Below are 18,211 nucleotides of genomic sequence, written 5' to 3'. Positions count from 1 at the left end.
AAATTACAAATAAAAACGAAAATTTAGGGTCCAAATTCGAATAAAAAATAGATGCAAGCATTTAAAAGGACTAAATCAAAATCTAAATAAAATTAAAGGGAAAATTCGGGTAAAAAAATGAAGCGACGGGTGCATTTAAATCGCGCTGAAACCTGGAGGGACCGATCGCGCAAATAGCCCATAGGTCCAAAACACACGGGTTCCCCCCTAAACGGCGCCGTTTTGGGGCGTGGGGAGGGTATGTGTGTGTGTGCAAAACGGTAGTGTTTTGCATGGCTATTAAAGCCAAAATTTTTTATTTACTTTTTTTTAACTTTATTTTCTTTAAAAAAAAAGGCAGAGAGCCTTCTTGCTCTCTCTCCCTTCTCCTTTTCCTCCAGTCACCGAGGTAGCGATTCACCTCCGCACTGGCCGCCATAAGCGGTGGTCGGAGGTGTGACAATGGGCTCTTTAGCCCCTATTTAAACGCGCACGAAGACCTCCCCTTTTTAGCCCCGAAAGGATCGAGAAGAGAAGACCCCTCTTCCCCTTTTGGGCTCGAATCCGGCAACAGAGGAGGAGGTCTTGATGGCGCAACCACGGAGTAGATCGGTAAGTTCCCTTTCCTCCTTTTTTACTTTTGTCTATTTTCATATAAAAATAATTAAAAAAAAAGAAAACAGAGTAAATGAACTCAGAATTTAAAACGAAAATAGAGATAAAAAAAATCAACCTTTTTGGTTCTTTCGCTGTTTTTATTGCTTAATGCGCGTAAAAAACAATACAAGGCTAAAGTTCGAAGCTTTATAACCGGATATAAGATCCGTTTTTGTCCATATTTGTTTTGTTTTCTGCCATTTCTTGTCGTTTTCTTTGTTGTTTCCTATTACTTTACGTGTGGATCTCTCTTTGCAGGTGACGTGACGTGTGGAAGGTCGGTGGTTGGCGCCACGAGCGGCGGTGGCTGAAAGCATGCGGCGGCTGCATCTTGGGGAAGGGTTTGCTGCTGAAAATCTTAAGCAAGTGGGTTATTATTTGGGCTAGGGTTTGATGTAAATTAGGTTTGGGTAGGTTGTCTTAATTTTGGGCCATGTGTTGGACTGTTTTCTTGTTTATTTGGTTTGGGTTCTTTTAGGCCAAAATTGGCTACTACAGCTGCCCCTTTTTGCTCATTGTCGTGTAACGAGAATGGAACAAAGACCTTAAAGGAGCCAATTTTGCCTAGTCTCACTGAACCTTGGCTTCTTGATGCTTCTTTTATTCTAAAAGCCTTGTTCCATCCCACTGCATCTTCAGGGGTATAGGGACTGGCGCTATGATTTGCTTCAATGTAATTTCAGGAAGAAGAGACTTGTAGCTTCGATCTACTCCGCTAGAACTTCAAAGGGCTAAGATTTGATAATTTCAACCTGTTCCACTGCATCTTCAGGGAGATGAGGTTTGCGACTTCAATCTACTCCACTGCAACTTCAAGGAGATAAGATTTGCCATGGTAACTTGATCCGACCTACTGCAACTTCAGAGGTATGGGATTTATAGCTTTAATCTGCTCTACTGCAACTTCAGAGAGATAAGATTTGTTATCTTTAGTCTATTCCACTGCAACTTCAGGGAAATAAGACTTGGTAATTTCAAACCACTCCACTGTATCTTCAGGGAGATAATGCTAATGGCTTTAATCTACTCTACTGCAATTTCAGAGAGATAAGATTTGCCATGGTAGATTTGATCCGACCCACTGCATCTTCAGATGTATAGGATTTAGCCTTAATCTGCTCTACTGCAACTTCAGAGAGATAAGATTTGCTATCTTCGATATGCTCCATTGCAACCTCAGGGAGACAAGATCTACAATATTTAGCCTGCTCCACTACAACTTAGGGAGATAGGGTGGTGGCTTAAATCTGCTTCACTGCAACTTCAGGAAGACAAGATTTGCAGTCTTCGATCTGTTCCACTGCAACTTCAGGGAGACAAGATCTGCAAATTCACTGATGTTGCTACACCATCCTCTTGGAAAATGATCTGTAGAATCGATTCCATATGCCTATTTATGCCAAATGATTAAGATGTCATGATCAGAATGAATCAGATGCTCTTAGCTAGATGTGTATGAATGATATTTTCATGAATGCGAAAATGTCATTTTTAAATGCTTGATTTGATATCACTCGTTGTTCATCGAGGTTTTATCATTGCCGTATTACTTTACCTTTTTCTTCGACTGGTATCTTTGGCAAAAAAATCGAAGAATAATTACAATTTAGGCTATTCTTTCCCTCAGGTTTCCAATCCTTGAATTTGGATAATTCAAACTAGTTAGTCCCGTTTCAGGTCCTTGTATCATTTAGGAGCATTTCGGAGTAATGCGCAGAACTTTTTTTTGAATATTATTAGTCCATTAATCATCATTTTAACGGAAAACGCTTGAAAAAGATTATTGCGGTAGACAAAATGAAATATTATTGAGAGCAAAACTCAGAATGAATAGGGTAATCCAAATAGCAAATTTGCTAAGATACAAAATAAGAACTAATAAATTAATCAAGATAACACATTTTTACAAAATGAATGAGATAAGAATAGGTGCCCCAGATATTGTAGTATGAGTTTCGTTGTGCAAATCCTCTCGAGGACCCTTTGAACTTGGTATGTGTTTGGGAGACTAAGAGTACTTTGTTGATGCCTCAAAATGTAGCATCATTCCTTATTGTTAGTTCAGAGAGGACAATATTACTGCATGCCCCATCTTCGATTTGAATTACCCATTTCTGGGTTTTCAATTCAAAACCCCTTTGGTCTCAAAGCGCTCTTTTAAAGGTTTTCGCCTTGGCCTCTTCGTTTTTTTTAGGTAAAATACGTCTTGACCGAATCTGAATTCACGGGATTAAGTAGACTTTTACCATCCATCTCGGTCAAAATCAGAGCTCCTCCAGAAAAAGCCTTATTTACCATATAAGTTCCTTCCCAATTTGGCATCTATTTCCCTCTGAAGTCCTTTTGTATGGGGAGGATCTTTTTCAATACGAGGTCTCCTTCATGGAATTCTCTAGGGCGAACCTTCTTATTATAAGCCCGCATCATTCTCTTTTGATACATTTGACCATGGCGAATGGCCTTTAGCCTCTTTTCTTCAATCAAGTTCAACTGGTCGTATCGAGACTGGATCCATTCTGCTTTATCTAATTTTGGTTCTGACAGCACGCGTAGAGAGGGAATCTCGACCTCAATAGGCAGAACCGCCTCCATTCCATAAACTAAAGAAAAAGGTGTTGCCCCGGTAAAGGTTCTGACTGACATCCGGTAGGCATAAAGGGCAAATGGTAATTTCTCGTGCCAATTTTTATAGGTCTCAGTCATTTTTCCTATGATCTTTTTGATGTTCTTATTGGCTGCTTCCACTGCACCATTTATCTTTGGGCGATATGGTAACGAATTGTGGTGTTTGATCTTGAATTGGCTACAGACCTCTGCTATTGTGCTATTGTTCAAGTTCAGTGCATTGTCTGATATGATCCTCTCAGGCATCCCATATCGACAAATGATTTCTTTCTTTAAGAACTTACTGACTGCTGACTTTGTGACGTTAGCGTAGGAGGTGGCCTCTACCCATTTGGTGAAATAATCTATGACGAAAAAGATAAATCGATGTCCATTAGATGCCTTCGGTGAGATCGGCCCAATGACATCCATGCCCCACATGGAGAAAGGCCATGGAAAAGTCATGACATGAAGGGGTGAAGGAGGTACATGAATTTTATCTCCATAGATTTGGCATTTATGGCACTTCTTGGCATAGTTGATGCAATCTCCTTCCATAGTGGACCAATAATATCCGAATCTCATGATCTGTATGGCCATGGTGAAACCATTAGCATGTGTTCCGCAGACACCCTGATGAACCTCTTCCAGGATTTGTTTAGCCTCGACAGCGTCTACACATCTCAAGAGTACTTGATCCTTCTTTCTTTTGTATAGGATCTCTCCATCTAAGACATAGTCACTAGCCAGTCTTCTTAATGTCCTTTTATCATTCTCAGTCGCTTGGTCTGGGTATTCACGGCTTTTCACATATCGTAAAATATCCTGATACCAAGGATGATCATCTTTCTTTTCTTTTTCTTCGATGTTGCAGCAATGAGTCGGAGCCTCATAAATACTCATTTGGATAGGCTTCATATCCTCTTGTTTATTCAATTTGATCATAGAAGCTAAGGTTGCCAAGGCATCAGCCATCTGGTTTTCATCTCGTGGGAGGTAGCAGAAAGTGATATCGTCTCCTTGAATAACTCAAGAACCAGCCTTCGGTAATTGATCAACTTAGGGTCTCTTGTCTCCTATTCACCTTTAAGCTGATAGATCACTAATGCCGAATCCCCATATACCTCTAGCGCTCTAATCTTACATTCTATGACAGCACGAATTCCCATGATAAATGCTTCGGATTCGGCCATATTGTTTGTGCAATCAAAATCCAATTTACTGGTGAAAGGATAATGATCTCCATTTGGAGATACCAAGACTGCCCCGATTTCGTTCCCCACAGCATTGGAAGCTCCGTCAAAATTCAGTTTCCAGGGGTGGCCTTCTTGAGAGTCTTCTTCTATGGTCACGACATAAATTAGATCCTCATTCGAGAAATCAAAACTCAACAGCTCATAATCTTCTAGAGCTCTACTGGCCAGAAAATCTGCTATTACACTCCCTTTTACAGCCTTTTGGTTTATGTAGACTATGTCAAACTCAGAAAGCAAAATTTGCTAACGAGTCATTCTTCCGTTCAAAGCATTTGACTCCATCATGTACTTCAAATGGTCTAGTTTTGAGATAAGCCAAGTTGTGTGGTACAACATGTATTGTCTCAGTCTTCGGGTTGTCCGAATCAAAGAACAACACAACTTCTCGATCGACGAATACCTTGTCTCACATTCGGTGAATTTCTTACTGAGATAGTGTATTGCTTTCTCTTTTCTTCCTGACTCGTCATGTTGGCCTAGCACACATCCCATGGAGTTTCCAAACACTGCCAGGTACAGTATCAGTAATTTATCCGGGTAAGGTGGCATCAGTACTGGGGCATTGGACAAATAATGTTTGATATTATCGAAAGTTTTTTGGCATTCCTCATCCCAAACACCTGGATTATGCTTCCTAAGGAGACGGAATATTGGGTCACATTTCTCCGTTAGTTGTGAAATAAACCGAGCGATGTAATTTAATCTTCCTAGGAAACCTTAAACTTCTTTTTGAGTGCGCGGTAGGGGTCATTCTTGTATGGCATTGACTTTATCTGGGTCAATCTCAATTCCCCTCTCACTGACTACAAATCCCAACAATTTTTCTGACCTGGCCCCGAAGGTACACTTTGCAGGATTGAGTTTTAGTTGGAACTTTCTTAACCTCAAGAATAGTTTCCTCAAGACTTGCACATACTCCTTCTCTATTTTGGATTTTGCAATCATGCCGTCAATGTAGACTTCGATCTCCTTGTGCATCATATCATGGAACAAAGTTACCATGGCTCTCTGATATGTTGCTCCTGCGTTTTTCAGTCCAAATGGCATCACCTTATAACAAAACGTCTCCCACATGGTTACGAATGTCATTTTTTCCATGTCTTCAGGATGCATCTTTATCTGGTTGTACCCCGAGAAGCCGTCAATGAATGAGAAAAGCGAGTAACCTGCCGTGTTATCCACTAGCGTATCAATGTGAGGTAATGGGAAATTGTCCTTTGGGCTGGCTTTATTCAAATCTCGATAGTCCATGCACATTCGTACCTTCCCATCTTTCTTAGGAACCAGGACTATATTGGCTACCCATTATGAGTACTTGACCAATTGTAAGAAACCAGCATCGAATTGCTTCTTGACCTCTTCCTTTATCTTCAACAAAACATCGGGTCTCATCCTTTGAAATTTTTGTTGAACTAGCCTACATTCTTCCTTTATGGGGAGTCGATGTACCACAATATTAGTATTCAATCCGGGCATGTCTTGATATGACCATGCGAAGACGTCCTTGAATTCTCAGAGTAACTCGATGAGGTCTTGCTTTATTTCTGCAATGATATTAGCTCCAATCTTCACATCTTTTCCTTCTCCTAGGCTAACAATTTCCACCAACTCTTTGTGAGGTAGGATTTGTTTCTCCTCTTGTTCTACCATTCTTAACAAATCAGGAGATAGGTTACAATTTCGGTCATCTTCAAAATCCTCAGTGTCTTCCATACACAAATCTTGCTCGAAAAGAGTCTCCGAGTCAGTAGGAACATTGCTCATATCATTGATATCTGGAGACCTGTTATGGATGAAGAAAGAAATCCAATGAACAAAAGAATCTAAGAATATTTGATTTGTATGGTATGATTATGAATGAAGTAGAAAGAATAAAAGAATATTTACTCAAGATGATATGCAAAAATGCATTTTTTATTGAAATAACGATATTTGGACATATGCCTATTTCATAAAAAGATTCTTATTGCCCCTAGGCTTAGAGCAATAAGCTTGTTTTGAATATTACTCTGAGTTAATTCTAAAAGTTACAGGGATCTCCTCCGCGGTCCAATTGTTCAAAACACTTCCCGATATATAAGGGCGAATTCCAGATAAATTCCCTTATTCGGTTCTTTCTTCAGATATGGCATTAATGCTCAAACTTTCTAGCATTTCTTCCGCCACTTTCTTCAATGTCATCTCTTGTTTTGGGTGGATAGTTCCTCCAGACACAAACGTTCGGGATAAATGAGGAAAGGTCATTGGTTCCCACTTGACCTCCTCACCGCACAGACGCGCTCTTCTCATCTCTTGCCTTTCCTTTAGCTCTTTCTTCTTTTACTTCGCGTCTGGCTTAAATATTAAGCCAAAGCGGTCTCGTTTTTCTCTTAGCATTGGTACCTCGCTCCTTCCTTGGAGGCACCTTCCAAGTCCTCTTCCTGGTAAGGCTCCTTTGCTGACCTTCAATCGCAGGCCCATCATCGTAGTTTTAGATATTTTGGGTATTGGGATCTTGTTTCCTTCGACAATGAATGTGGCATTGACGAATTCTAGCGATCGAAAGGAACATTCTATTGCCTCATCGTCCGCACCTATGTACGGTGCGTCACTAGTAACAGATGCAATGATATCTTCTTCCGCTTTATCGTTACCAATCTACCCTCAGGCTCCAACTTCAATTTTTGGTTTAATGACGACGGTACTACTCCCGCTGAGTGGATCCATGGCCTCCCCAACAGGCAATTGTATGATGGCTTGATGTCCATTACCAAAATGTTCTCTTCGTATTTATTTGGGCCAATCAAGAGAGGTATCTCAATTCTTCCCATCACTTTTCTTTCCGTACCGTCGAATGCTCTCACGACGTTTTGACATGTCTTCATGTAAGAGTTATCCACTGGCAACCTATTTAACGTGGACAAGGGCATGACATTCAACGCTGATCCATTATCAATCAATACCCCTGGCAATGTATATCCCTTGCAGCGAGTGGTAATGTGTAGGGCCTTTGTAGATCCTATGCCTCCCATTGGTATTTCATCATCATTAAAGAAAATAAAATTATTCGCGCTGATGTTATTGACCAGACGATCGAGCTTGTTGACAGAGATATCATCTGCAACATATGTTTCATTCAAAACCTTCATCAATGCACTTCGGTGAGTTTCTGAACTCAAGAGCAAGGCTAGTACCGATATGCGAGCTGGTTGTTTGTGCAATTATTCTACAATGCTATACTCGCTGTGCTTCAGGAATTTTAAGAATTCCTTAGCCTCATTTTCAGTTATAGGCTCATTGATAGGTGATTCAGGTCTGGTTGTCTTTTCCTTTTCTTGTTTAACGACCACGGATTTTCCTTTAACTGGTTCTGCTTTTGTGTTCGGGGTATAACGCCTTTCACTGCATGTATAGAAACCCTCATCTTGACCTTTCTCCGAAGTGCCAGTTGGGTTCTCCCCTTCCGGGATCGTTACGTTACAGTCGTAATTCCAAGGAACCCTCTTACTATCTTTATAAGGGAAAGCGACGGACTTCTGGATTATGACATTTGGCGCAATTGGTACTCCGACTTCATTGGCTCTTGGTCGGGATATAATTACAACCGGGTGACTGACCTCATGGACTTTGTTGGTTGGCCCTTGCTCTGACGTGTACACATCTTCTCCCTTCGGGACCTCAGTATACTCAAAGAATTCAATCTCTTTATTTTCTATCAATCTCTGTACCAGGGCCCTAAATTCATTACACTTTTGGATCTCATGCCCTTCCTCCTCGTGGAATTCACAGTAGTACTTTGCTCATTCAGGCTTCTCCCTTAAATCTTGTATAAGTAAGCCTTTTTCCACTATTTTCTTCCAAACCCATCTCAACGGAGTCTTTACCTCTGATACGTCCATCTTAGTTCTCCTCCTTCCATTTTCGACTATCGCGTTTACCCCATTGTCTGAATATCTGGGCAACGAATTTCCCACCATATTAGGTCCTATGGGATCATCGAACTTTACAATGCCCATCTTTATGAACCTTTCGATTAATTTTTTGAAGGCCATGCAGTTTACAATTGTGTGCCTCGCAATTCCTGTATGGTATTCGCATTGAGCGTTTGCGTCATACCACTTAGGGAATAGAGGTTGTATGGGTTTCAGGTAAAATAGAGACACCACATGCGCATCGAATAGATTCTGGTAAAGCTCCCTATACATCATTATGATTGGCGTGAACTGGACTCTTTCCGTGTTAGGTCTTGGGTTGGAATCTTGTCTTGCGGAGCCCTGATGGCTAGCAGTCACTGCCCTCGGCTGGCTCACTGTGACTGGCTTGGAATAACCCTTATTGTATATACTCGCATTGTTCATCTCGTTTTCTTTCCTTCTTAGAGCTGATCTTTTGGCACTTTCCCCCGCTTCAATTTTCCCACATCTTACCGCGTTTTCTATCATCTCCCCGGACATTACTATGTCTGAGAAGCTTTTAGCAGTGCTCCCTAACATGTGGTTAATAAATGGGGCCTTTAGAGTGTTGATAAAGAGCATGGTCGTTTCCTTCCCTAGGAGGGGTGGTTGGACCTGCATTGCCATCTCCCTCCATCGTTGGGCATACTGTCTGAAGCTCTCATTTGGCTTCTTTTCCATGTTTTGTAGAGTAATTCTGTCAGGTGCTATGTCTGTTACGTGACCGTATTGTTTCATGAAAGTTTGAGCCAAGTCCTTCCATGAACCAATTTGGGCATGGCTGAGCTGGTTATACCACTTGGCCGCAGATCCGATTAGACTGTCTTGGAAATAGTGGATCAACAGCTGATCATTGTTAACATACCCTATCATCTTTCGACAAAACATCGTAACATGAGTTTCGGGGCAGCTCGTCCTATTATACTTTTCAAACTCCGGGGTTTTAAATTTTGGTGGGAGCACCAGATTTGGGACCAAGCTTAAGTCCTTAGCATTGATCCCGCCGTGGTAATCAACAGTCTCCATCGCTTTGAACTTTTCTTCAAGCCATTTACACCGATCATCGAGTTGTTTCGCCAGGTTTACTTTTCTTTTTCTCCATTTCTGCCATGTCATCGAGGTCCGAGACAAATGGATTAGCTGGATTATCCCCGGGATTAGAGCCGGAACCTATAAGAATATTCATTGGTGTTGAGGCATTGGTCTGGTATTGTTGGGGCCTGATAGTGAGGGGTACCGTTTGTGGGTGTACCTCCGGTTGTGGTTGAGTGTTTACCGGAGCAAATCCTGGAGGATAGATAGGGTCTTCATTATCGTTCCCCATAGTGCTCTTCCCCTTTTCGCGTTCTCTAGCCAGCAACTGCGCCAACTGGCCTATCAGATTATTTTGGGATTCTTCCATTTTTTCCTTCATATCGTGTTGTATTTTAGCTAGTTGCTCTTGCATCTGTGCTTGTAACTGCTCTTGCATTTCCCTTTGCATGTGTTCTATCCTTTCCAATATCTGATCCATTGTTTTGGTTTTATGACGGGTATAGTAGCTGTGTTCGGTTGGTTGATTCTTGTTGGTTTCCAAATTAACTGAAATAATTTTGCTTAATCAGGGTCTTTTCGTGAAATTTAATGCATATGATGAAATGTAATGCAAATGAATGAATGCAAAAAGAGGCGTTGACTCTAATTCAATTTCATTAGAAGAACTTCACTAGAAGAAAAATTTCTTTACATAGAATGGATGATTACATATACGACTTTGCCCTAATGCCTAAAACCTTAACATTCCTAAGAAGCCAAGCTAAGTTTCAGCCTCGCTCTGATTCCAACTAGTACTTTAAGCTCAATACATCAGCCTGAACTGCCAAGGTTTGCAAGTAATCGGCTACCTCCCGAACCTGAGCTACAGCTTCGCCCATGACATAGTCTCTATCTCTAATCTAGTTCTGAGAGTGGTGAAGCTGTTCCCTGTAATGGTTGTTGTTTGCCTCAAGAAGTTCCACTCGAATTTTGCTATCTCGTAGTGTAGTCTTGAGTTCTTCTACTTCCCTTTTCAACTCTTCGATCCTGCTCAAACTAGCCTTCAGCTCAATTATCGAATTACGGCTACAATGTTGATGAAGTGATCTTTCCAATTCAGCCACCCGAGCTCGTAACTTTTCCTTTTCGTTTTGGGTTTCTAACAAACTCTTCTTCAGAGTGTCCTCTCATACTCGGGTATCTTGAAACCTTTTCTCCCAATGGTCGGCTCTAGTCTTTTCCTCTTTGATCTCTTGACACCATTGCTCCGACGTTTTACCTAAACCGGCAGTTCTTATCGACATACGCAACTTATTGTAATCGATTTTCAGACTATCCAAATCTTCCTCAGCCTTGTTCTTTCCCTTCCTCAATTTCTAGGCCTCTAGGTTGTGGATATCGACGTTTAATCCCAACTTCATTTTCTCTTCTTCTAGCTGCTCTATCTTCTTCCCCAACTCTAAGTTCCTTTTCTCAAAGTCTTATTTAATGATCTTTAACTCGGATGAGATAACCGGTAAATGCTCCTCTATCGGTTGAGTGTTCTCTTAATTTGGTCTTGGGATGTTGTCGTTGACTCTTCTACCCCACCACCATTCATACTCGGGGGTCGTCATCGGGCCTGTGGTGAATCCTTTCATTCTCTGAGTTTGGTTTCAAGCATATGATATCTTGCGAACCCTCCTCTTATAATTATTGTCTTTATAGAGGAACTCACATTGTGCCAACCCTTGTGTCACCGGTATAAATTACCTTAATCGATATTACCTTAACACCATCAGTGGAGAGTATCCAACGGCTCCCCATATTCCCGCCAGAGGGACCCAGTCAAAATCACCGCACCTATATAAGATCTCGTCAGGGATCAACCATGGAGCCCTCCATTCAACGTCTTCGGTCCGCAAATTTTAGAGAATAGTTATCCATTTCTCTTCAGAGATGTCGTCTCGCCTCGATGTAGCCACTAATTCTCTTAATGGGGAATAATCCTTAGAGAAGACCCGATAGGAAACCTTTTCTACCTTCCAAAAATGGCTATGGAACCAAGCTAGAAGAAGCTGTGCACAACCAATAAATCTTCCCTCGCCCGCTTTCCGACATGCATTCAAGGATCTGAAAGTTTTTGCGAGGATTGTCGGGACGGGTGTGGTACCTTTATCAAGTCGATCGAATAAATCTGAAACGGCTTCATCTATGTGTCCGAGTGCCTTAGGAAAGATGATCAAATCGTAGAGGCTTAAGGCAAAAATGTTAACCCTTTTCTTCGAATCCGGGTGTGCAAGGATCAAATCTTTCAAATTCCTCCAAGGAATACACTTATTATCCCCTTTTTGCTTGATGCGGGCTGCAACCCATTGCTCGCTCATCCCCGTGATATTTATCAATTTCTTCAAAAAGGGAGGGACATTGACAGGTCTTGAATAGGCCCTATCGGCCTGAATCTTCAGGCAAATAAGTAACGCCATGTATTCCTCCACAATAGGTACTAAATCGACTCCTCCGAAGGTGAAGTAACTGTAAGTGGGGTTCCAAAACTGTGCGAGAGCCCGAAACAAGTACTTGTCCACCTTTACATCGAGCAAATAGGGTAGGTCCCCATAGTTACAGTAAAAGAGTTGCTTGACCTCACTATTCCAACTATTCCATATATCCCTTAATTCTTGCAGGTCGTTCTGAGTCACACTGATGCGAGTGAAACCCACAACTCCGATTCATATCCCTCAGTTAAACTATCTTCTTTCTCTTGTTGCGTTTTCTCGGACCACACTCGGACGGCCGCATTATCCTCCACTCTATCAAGAAATCCTTTTTCCATGCTAAACTCTCCTATCTAGTAACCGAACGTGAATCAACACCCTTTTATGATGAGATGCCATGCGAAAACAACAAAACACAACAAGTCAGTATTATATACAAAGAATAGAATTCAAAACAAATAAGGAATAATTAAGCACCTAATCGGGTAACCACTAGGGTTCGGTGTAGTTCTACCTAGGGTAGGCTCTTAGGGCTCATTACATGTAGTTTGATTCTAAAGTAAAGGTACCTGAACCAGCAGATTCCTCGATCCTCGCCCATTATAGGCTCATACGGACCGAGTTCGATTCAGGGGAATACATTTCCCTACGGCTATACGGAGATGAAAACCTCAAGAATACGCAGGTACGGATGTATCTCGAAAGCGATCCACGATCCTATATGGAGGTGAAGACCTCACAAAGGAGTAGTTTCTCACTTCAACTTAAGAGGGTAAAATTGACCAATAATGCGATGCGATATGCAAAGATACATCAAAGAATTAAACCACTTAAAGCAATCATATTATGAAGAAAATCATGAAAATAACAGACAACATGTAATGTAGTAAATCTAAAACTGATTTTCAATTTTTGACGAAAGACAAAAATTAATAAATTTAAGGCTTGACTCTCAAAGTCCCTAGTGGAGTTGCCAAGCAGTCGAAACCATTTTTTGAAAACGGGAATCGACTTTGTTTAAAGGCGAAAATCAAAACAGAAGTCGCCACCGATCTTTATTTGGTGTGATCGGATCACCTTTGTTTTAATAAAATAATTTTAGTTTACTAAAACGTCATTTTGGTCCATGAAATTCAAGAGAACAAGTTCGGGAGTCGGTTACGTGTGAGGAAGGATTAGCACCCTCGACACGCCCAAAAATTGGTACCGAATTGATTAGTTAGTGTCTTAATGTCAAAAATTAAAAATCGGGAATGGATTTGAAATACGATCCTTTTTTATTAACATCGATTTTAAAATTCTTGAATTAGCTCAAAACGATTGTTTAAAGATTTTCTTATCCCGAGATATCGGAGTATCACACCCGTAAGTTAGGACACAATACCATGAATTCCCGAGCGCAAGGTCGTCTTTTAATTTAAATAATAATTTCATTTGTTTTAAAACTTGAAAAGGATATTTGACTATTTAGAAACAACGAGAAAATCGAAACCTCGTAAGTTAGGGCACAATTCCTCGATGTTCCAAAATGCAAAACATTGCCTTATTTGGAAAATTTTGTTTTTGAATAGTAGCGAATACAATATTTAAACGACGTGTATTAGTTATTTAGGTTAGAATAAAGCGATTTGTTGGATAAATGTATTGGGGTCTAATTTGAGGCAATGATATGAAATGAAGTATAGTGCGACAAGGAACAATGATTCATGCATAAAATATTCTACAAGCTCATGGCAATAATATGAATACGAGTAGGCAAATTAACATACATGCAATAGCAATAATTTCACAACATACATTATTTAACATTAAGCTTAATAAATATAGAAATGAAGTAATAGTATAAAACAAATTAAATCAAATAATAAAATAATCTTAAATATAAAATATATATGTAAAGAGTTTAAAATAAATACTAGAAAAGCAACTTAAAGTAAATGATAAAAAATAATTTAAAATCATTAATGAAAAGTCTAAAATAAATAATACATAAAAATAAATTTAAAACAAATAATATGCATAGTATATTAAAAAAAAACAACTTAACCTATATATATATATAAAATAACGTATAAAGAGTTTAAGATAAAAACATATGATAATTTGAAAATAAATGATCCATACAAAAAGAAGTTTAAGAATAAACATTGTATAAACTTAAAATAATAAGTAATTCAAAAATAATATATAAAAAAGGATTTTAAAATAAACTAATAAAAAGCAATGTGAAGTGATGAACATGTATATAATAATTCAAAATGACCTGTGTAAAAAGTTTAAAATAAATGATATGTAAGATAATTTAAGATAAATAATAGAAATAAGTTTAAAATGAATATTATGTAGTAATAAATCTAAAATAAGTAATATATAAAACATTTAGAAAGGGTATATATTAAAACATATAACACATATAAGAATTTGGAAGTAATAATATACAAAAAAAAATTTAAAATACATAATAAAACAATTTAGAATGGATAATACATATAACAGATTTAAAATAAACAATTGATAAAACAATTTAAAGTGTATAGTGCATGAAATAATATATCTAAAGCAATTTAAAACAATATAATATATGGAATTTAAGATAAATAAAAACAGTTTAAGATGAATAAATAAATAAAAAGTCCAGATTTACAGGAAAAAAGAGGAAAATTACAAATAAAAATGAAAATTTAAGTTCCAAATTCGAATAAAAAATAGATAGAAGTATTTAAAAAGGACTAAATCAAAATCTGAATAAAATTAAAAGGAAAATTTGGGTAAAAAAATGAAGCGACGGGCGCATTTAAATCGCGCTGAAACTTGGAGGGACCGATCACGCAAATAGCCCATAAGTCCAAAACACACGGGTTCCCCCCCCAACAGCGCCGTTTTGGGGCGTGGGGGGGTAATGTGTGTGTGTGCAAAACGGTAGTGTTTTGCATGGCTATTAAAGCCAAAATTTTTTATTTATTTTTTTAACTTTATTTTCTTTAAAAAAAAAGGCAGAGAGCCTTCCTGCTCTCTCTCCCTTCTCATTTTCCTCCGGTCACCGAGGTAGCGATTCAACTCCGTACCGGCCGCCATAAGCGGTGGTCGGAGGTGCGACAATGGGCTCTTTAGCCCCTATTTAAACGCGCACGAAGGCCCCCTCTTTTTAGCCCCGAAAGGATCGAGAAGAGAAGACCCCTCTTCTCCTTTTGGGCTCGAATCCGGCGACAGAGGAGGAGGTCCTGATGGCGCAACCACGGAGTAGATCGGTAAGTTCCCTTTCCTCCTTTTTTACTTTTGTTTATTTTCGTATAAAAATAATTAAAAAAAAGAAAACAGGGTAAATGAACTCAGAATTTAAAATGAAAATGGAGATAAAAAAATCAACCTTTTTGGTTCTTTCGCTGTTTTTATTGCTTAATACGTGTAAAAAACAATATAATGTTAAAGTTCGAAGCTTTATAACCGAATATAAGATCATTTTTGTCCATATTTGTTTTGTTTTTTGCCATTTCTTGTCGTTTTCTTTGTTGTTTCCTATTACTTTGCGTGTGGATCTCTCTTTGCAGGTGACGTGACGCATGGAAGGTCGATGGTTGGTGCCCCGAGCGGCAGTGGCTGAAAGCATGCGGCGGCTGCATATTGGGGAAGGGTTTGCTGCTGAAAATCTTAAGCAAGTGGGCTATTATTTGGGCTAGGGTTTGATGTAAATGGGGTTTGGGTAGGTTTTGTCTTAATTTTGGGCCATGTATTGGACTGTTTTTTTGTTTATTTGGTTTGGGTTCTTTTAGGCCAAAATTGGCTACTACAATATTATTATTATTATTATTATCTGAATCATTTAAATTTTATTTAATATCTATGTTATCCCAATTTTTTCCCCTAAAAGCTTTTAATTCATCATTCGAAAATAAATATGAATTAATAATGTCAAAACTGCAGTTAAAGAAATTAAAAGAAATATTTTGACCAGTAAAAAAAGATAGAACAAACAAACATCGAACACATTTGCTTGAGCCAATTTACGATCCATTCAAAGTTCTAAATTGGCCTGAAATTTCAAAATGTTTTAATTAAATCTTTAAAGTAAGAGTATTCTGTCAATTAGGTCTTACAGCCACCTAATCATTAATTTAGATATTAAATACTTGTTCAAATATAATACGAAATACAATTAAAACACGTTAATCAAATTAAAAATATACATGTGTTTATTGTATGAACAATTTAAATGTCATATTAAATTGAAGCTAACATAATAAAAACTCTTCAAACTCCTCAATCAACATATGAAGAGAGTTTTTTATTCAAACATTCCATCAAAATTTTATGCTTGCAAGCTTACATTTTTTATGGGAAGAACAAAAAATCATGCAATTATCCATGAAGACCACGTACCACAAGGGTCTTGATGAGGAAGCAATTAGGTTTTCTTGTGGAGGCTAAGCATTAATGAGGAACCCATAATGGAAATTTTTTTGATGATTAATCATTAGTGGTTCATCTTAGTATTAAGCTTTATGGGTACTAATTAAAATTTCAAAATTTTTGGATTTAATGAAAATTTTAAAAAGTAGGATTTAATTAAAATTTGGGTAAATTACACCAACAGGCACTCAACTTTAATGTAGCTGACAAGATAGTCACTTTGATTTCAATTTAGTTACTCAACTTTCTAAAAATAATAAATCAACCCTTTTAATCATTTTCCATTACAGATGTAACAGAAAAGTGACATGGCACTTAACGGAGTCTTTGTTGTCATTAATCGGTTAGCTGGACAACTAACACCAGTTTAAATAGCCCCATTTAAGAGTTTAGGGTTTAGATAGTAGAAGAAGAAGAGGAGGAGGAGGAGAAGAAGAAAAAAGAAGAAGAGAAGAAATGGAGATACAGACTGTGTTACTGGTGTGCTATGGTGGAAACCCAGCCAATTTAAAGACGTCTTGGTCTAATGACAACCCAGGTAGGAGGTTTTTGGAGTGTAAGAAGAATGGGAGTGGGTTTTGAAATCCATGTCATTTTTTCACCTAATTTGATCCACGATTGACACTTCGTTTAGGAATTGTGTTGTTGGGTCTTCTGAAAAAAGTGAGGACATTGAAGCATGCAATGAAGAGGGCGAGAAAAACATGGTGTTTGGTGCTGTTATTTGTAATATTGTTGTTGTTGTTGTTTAAATGAAAAACTAGCTTATGTGATAGCTGGTGTTGTCGTTGTTGAAATGGAAAACTAGCTTATATGGCTGCTGGTATTGGAAGAGTATTCTTTCATAGTTAGTGGAGGCTTTCAGATCTAAATGTCATGGTCTGTAAAAGGTATTAGTTTGCTTGTATGTTTTAGTTGAAACTTGAAAGTTGAAAGACTAATGCCAATCTCATACATTTGTATTTCACTTCATTTGATTTTCTGAATACAATGTGGAATGTTTAATCTTCTTTTAAGACTTGAAAAAGTATTTGGTTATTGTTTTTCATTTTCTTACATTACATGGATCAATGCTCAGAAGGGTAGAAGAGACAAAACAAATGAAAAAAACATAAAACATTAGTCACCTTTAAATTTTCATTCATAAATTAAGCCAAACTGTTTACAAAAAGAAGGGCTAACAATTCAGTACAATTGAACACATTTGAATTGTAGGTAAATTTAAAAAAAAATTTAGTAACTATATGCCTAAGTTTAGATAATAGTAGCAATCATAGGCAAATTTACAAAAAATAATTTGCCTAAATTAAGAAACTAGTAGCAGCAATAGGCAAATTTACACAAGCTCAAAAAAGTTAACAAAATAAACGCTCGGTTCACAATGTCATCGATAGGTTTGGCACAAATGACTCTTGAGTAGAAGAAATCCATCTAACAGTGGTTGGTTTCCTCTTGAGTAAAAGCTTTTCTCTTGGGGCAGCAACTTGTTGGTAAGTTGAGGTAGTTTGTTGATGAGTTGGGGTAGCTTTTTGCTGAGTTGGAGTAGCTTGTTGCTGAGTTGGGGTAGCTTCTTGCTGAATTGGGGCAACCACTTGATTATGAAGACCAACTTTGTGTCTTTTGACCTACACGTACAAGTGAAATCCATCAAATGCATCGCATATATAAGTAATTTAATGAAGCCAAGGTAGATTACTTACTAAAATGTTTTGACTGACTTCCCATTTGCAACTCCTTTTATTGTGGAATAATTTTTTGCATTTACTGCACCTCATTTCCACCTCTCTCTTGTTCATCCTTTATGTTGTCTGTGGTTCATCAGATTCTTTCCTTTTCACCATAGTAGGTTTACTAGGTGGCTTTCTTAATGTAGGAGGCAATATTA

General features: G+C 38.4%; 1 protein-coding gene across 1 annotated transcript; it reads right to left on the bottom strand.

Moving 5' to 3' along the window:
• Positions 1-7,696: 7,696 nt before the first annotated feature.
• Positions 7,697-9,454, bottom strand: LOC107941131 (uncharacterized). The gene is made up of 2 exons (XM_016874668.1): positions 8,360-9,454; positions 7,697-8,197 (listed from the first exon to the last, which is right to left on the bottom strand). Exons 1-2 carry the CDS (start codon positions 9,452-9,454, stop codon positions 7,697-7,699), a joined length of 1,596 nt encoding a protein of 531 aa, XP_016730157.1.
• Between the last annotated feature and the right edge of the window lie 8,757 nt (positions 9,455-18,211).

The sequence above is a fragment of the Gossypium hirsutum genome, chromosome A05 (assembly GCF_007990345.1).
Source record: "Gossypium hirsutum isolate 1008001.06 chromosome A05, Gossypium_hirsutum_v2.1, whole genome shotgun sequence".
NCBI classification, from domain to species: domain Eukaryota; kingdom Viridiplantae; phylum Streptophyta; class Magnoliopsida; order Malvales; family Malvaceae; genus Gossypium; species Gossypium hirsutum.
The sequence above is the reverse complement of the archived record's forward strand: the minus strand, read 5'-3'. Positions and strand labels throughout refer to the sequence as shown.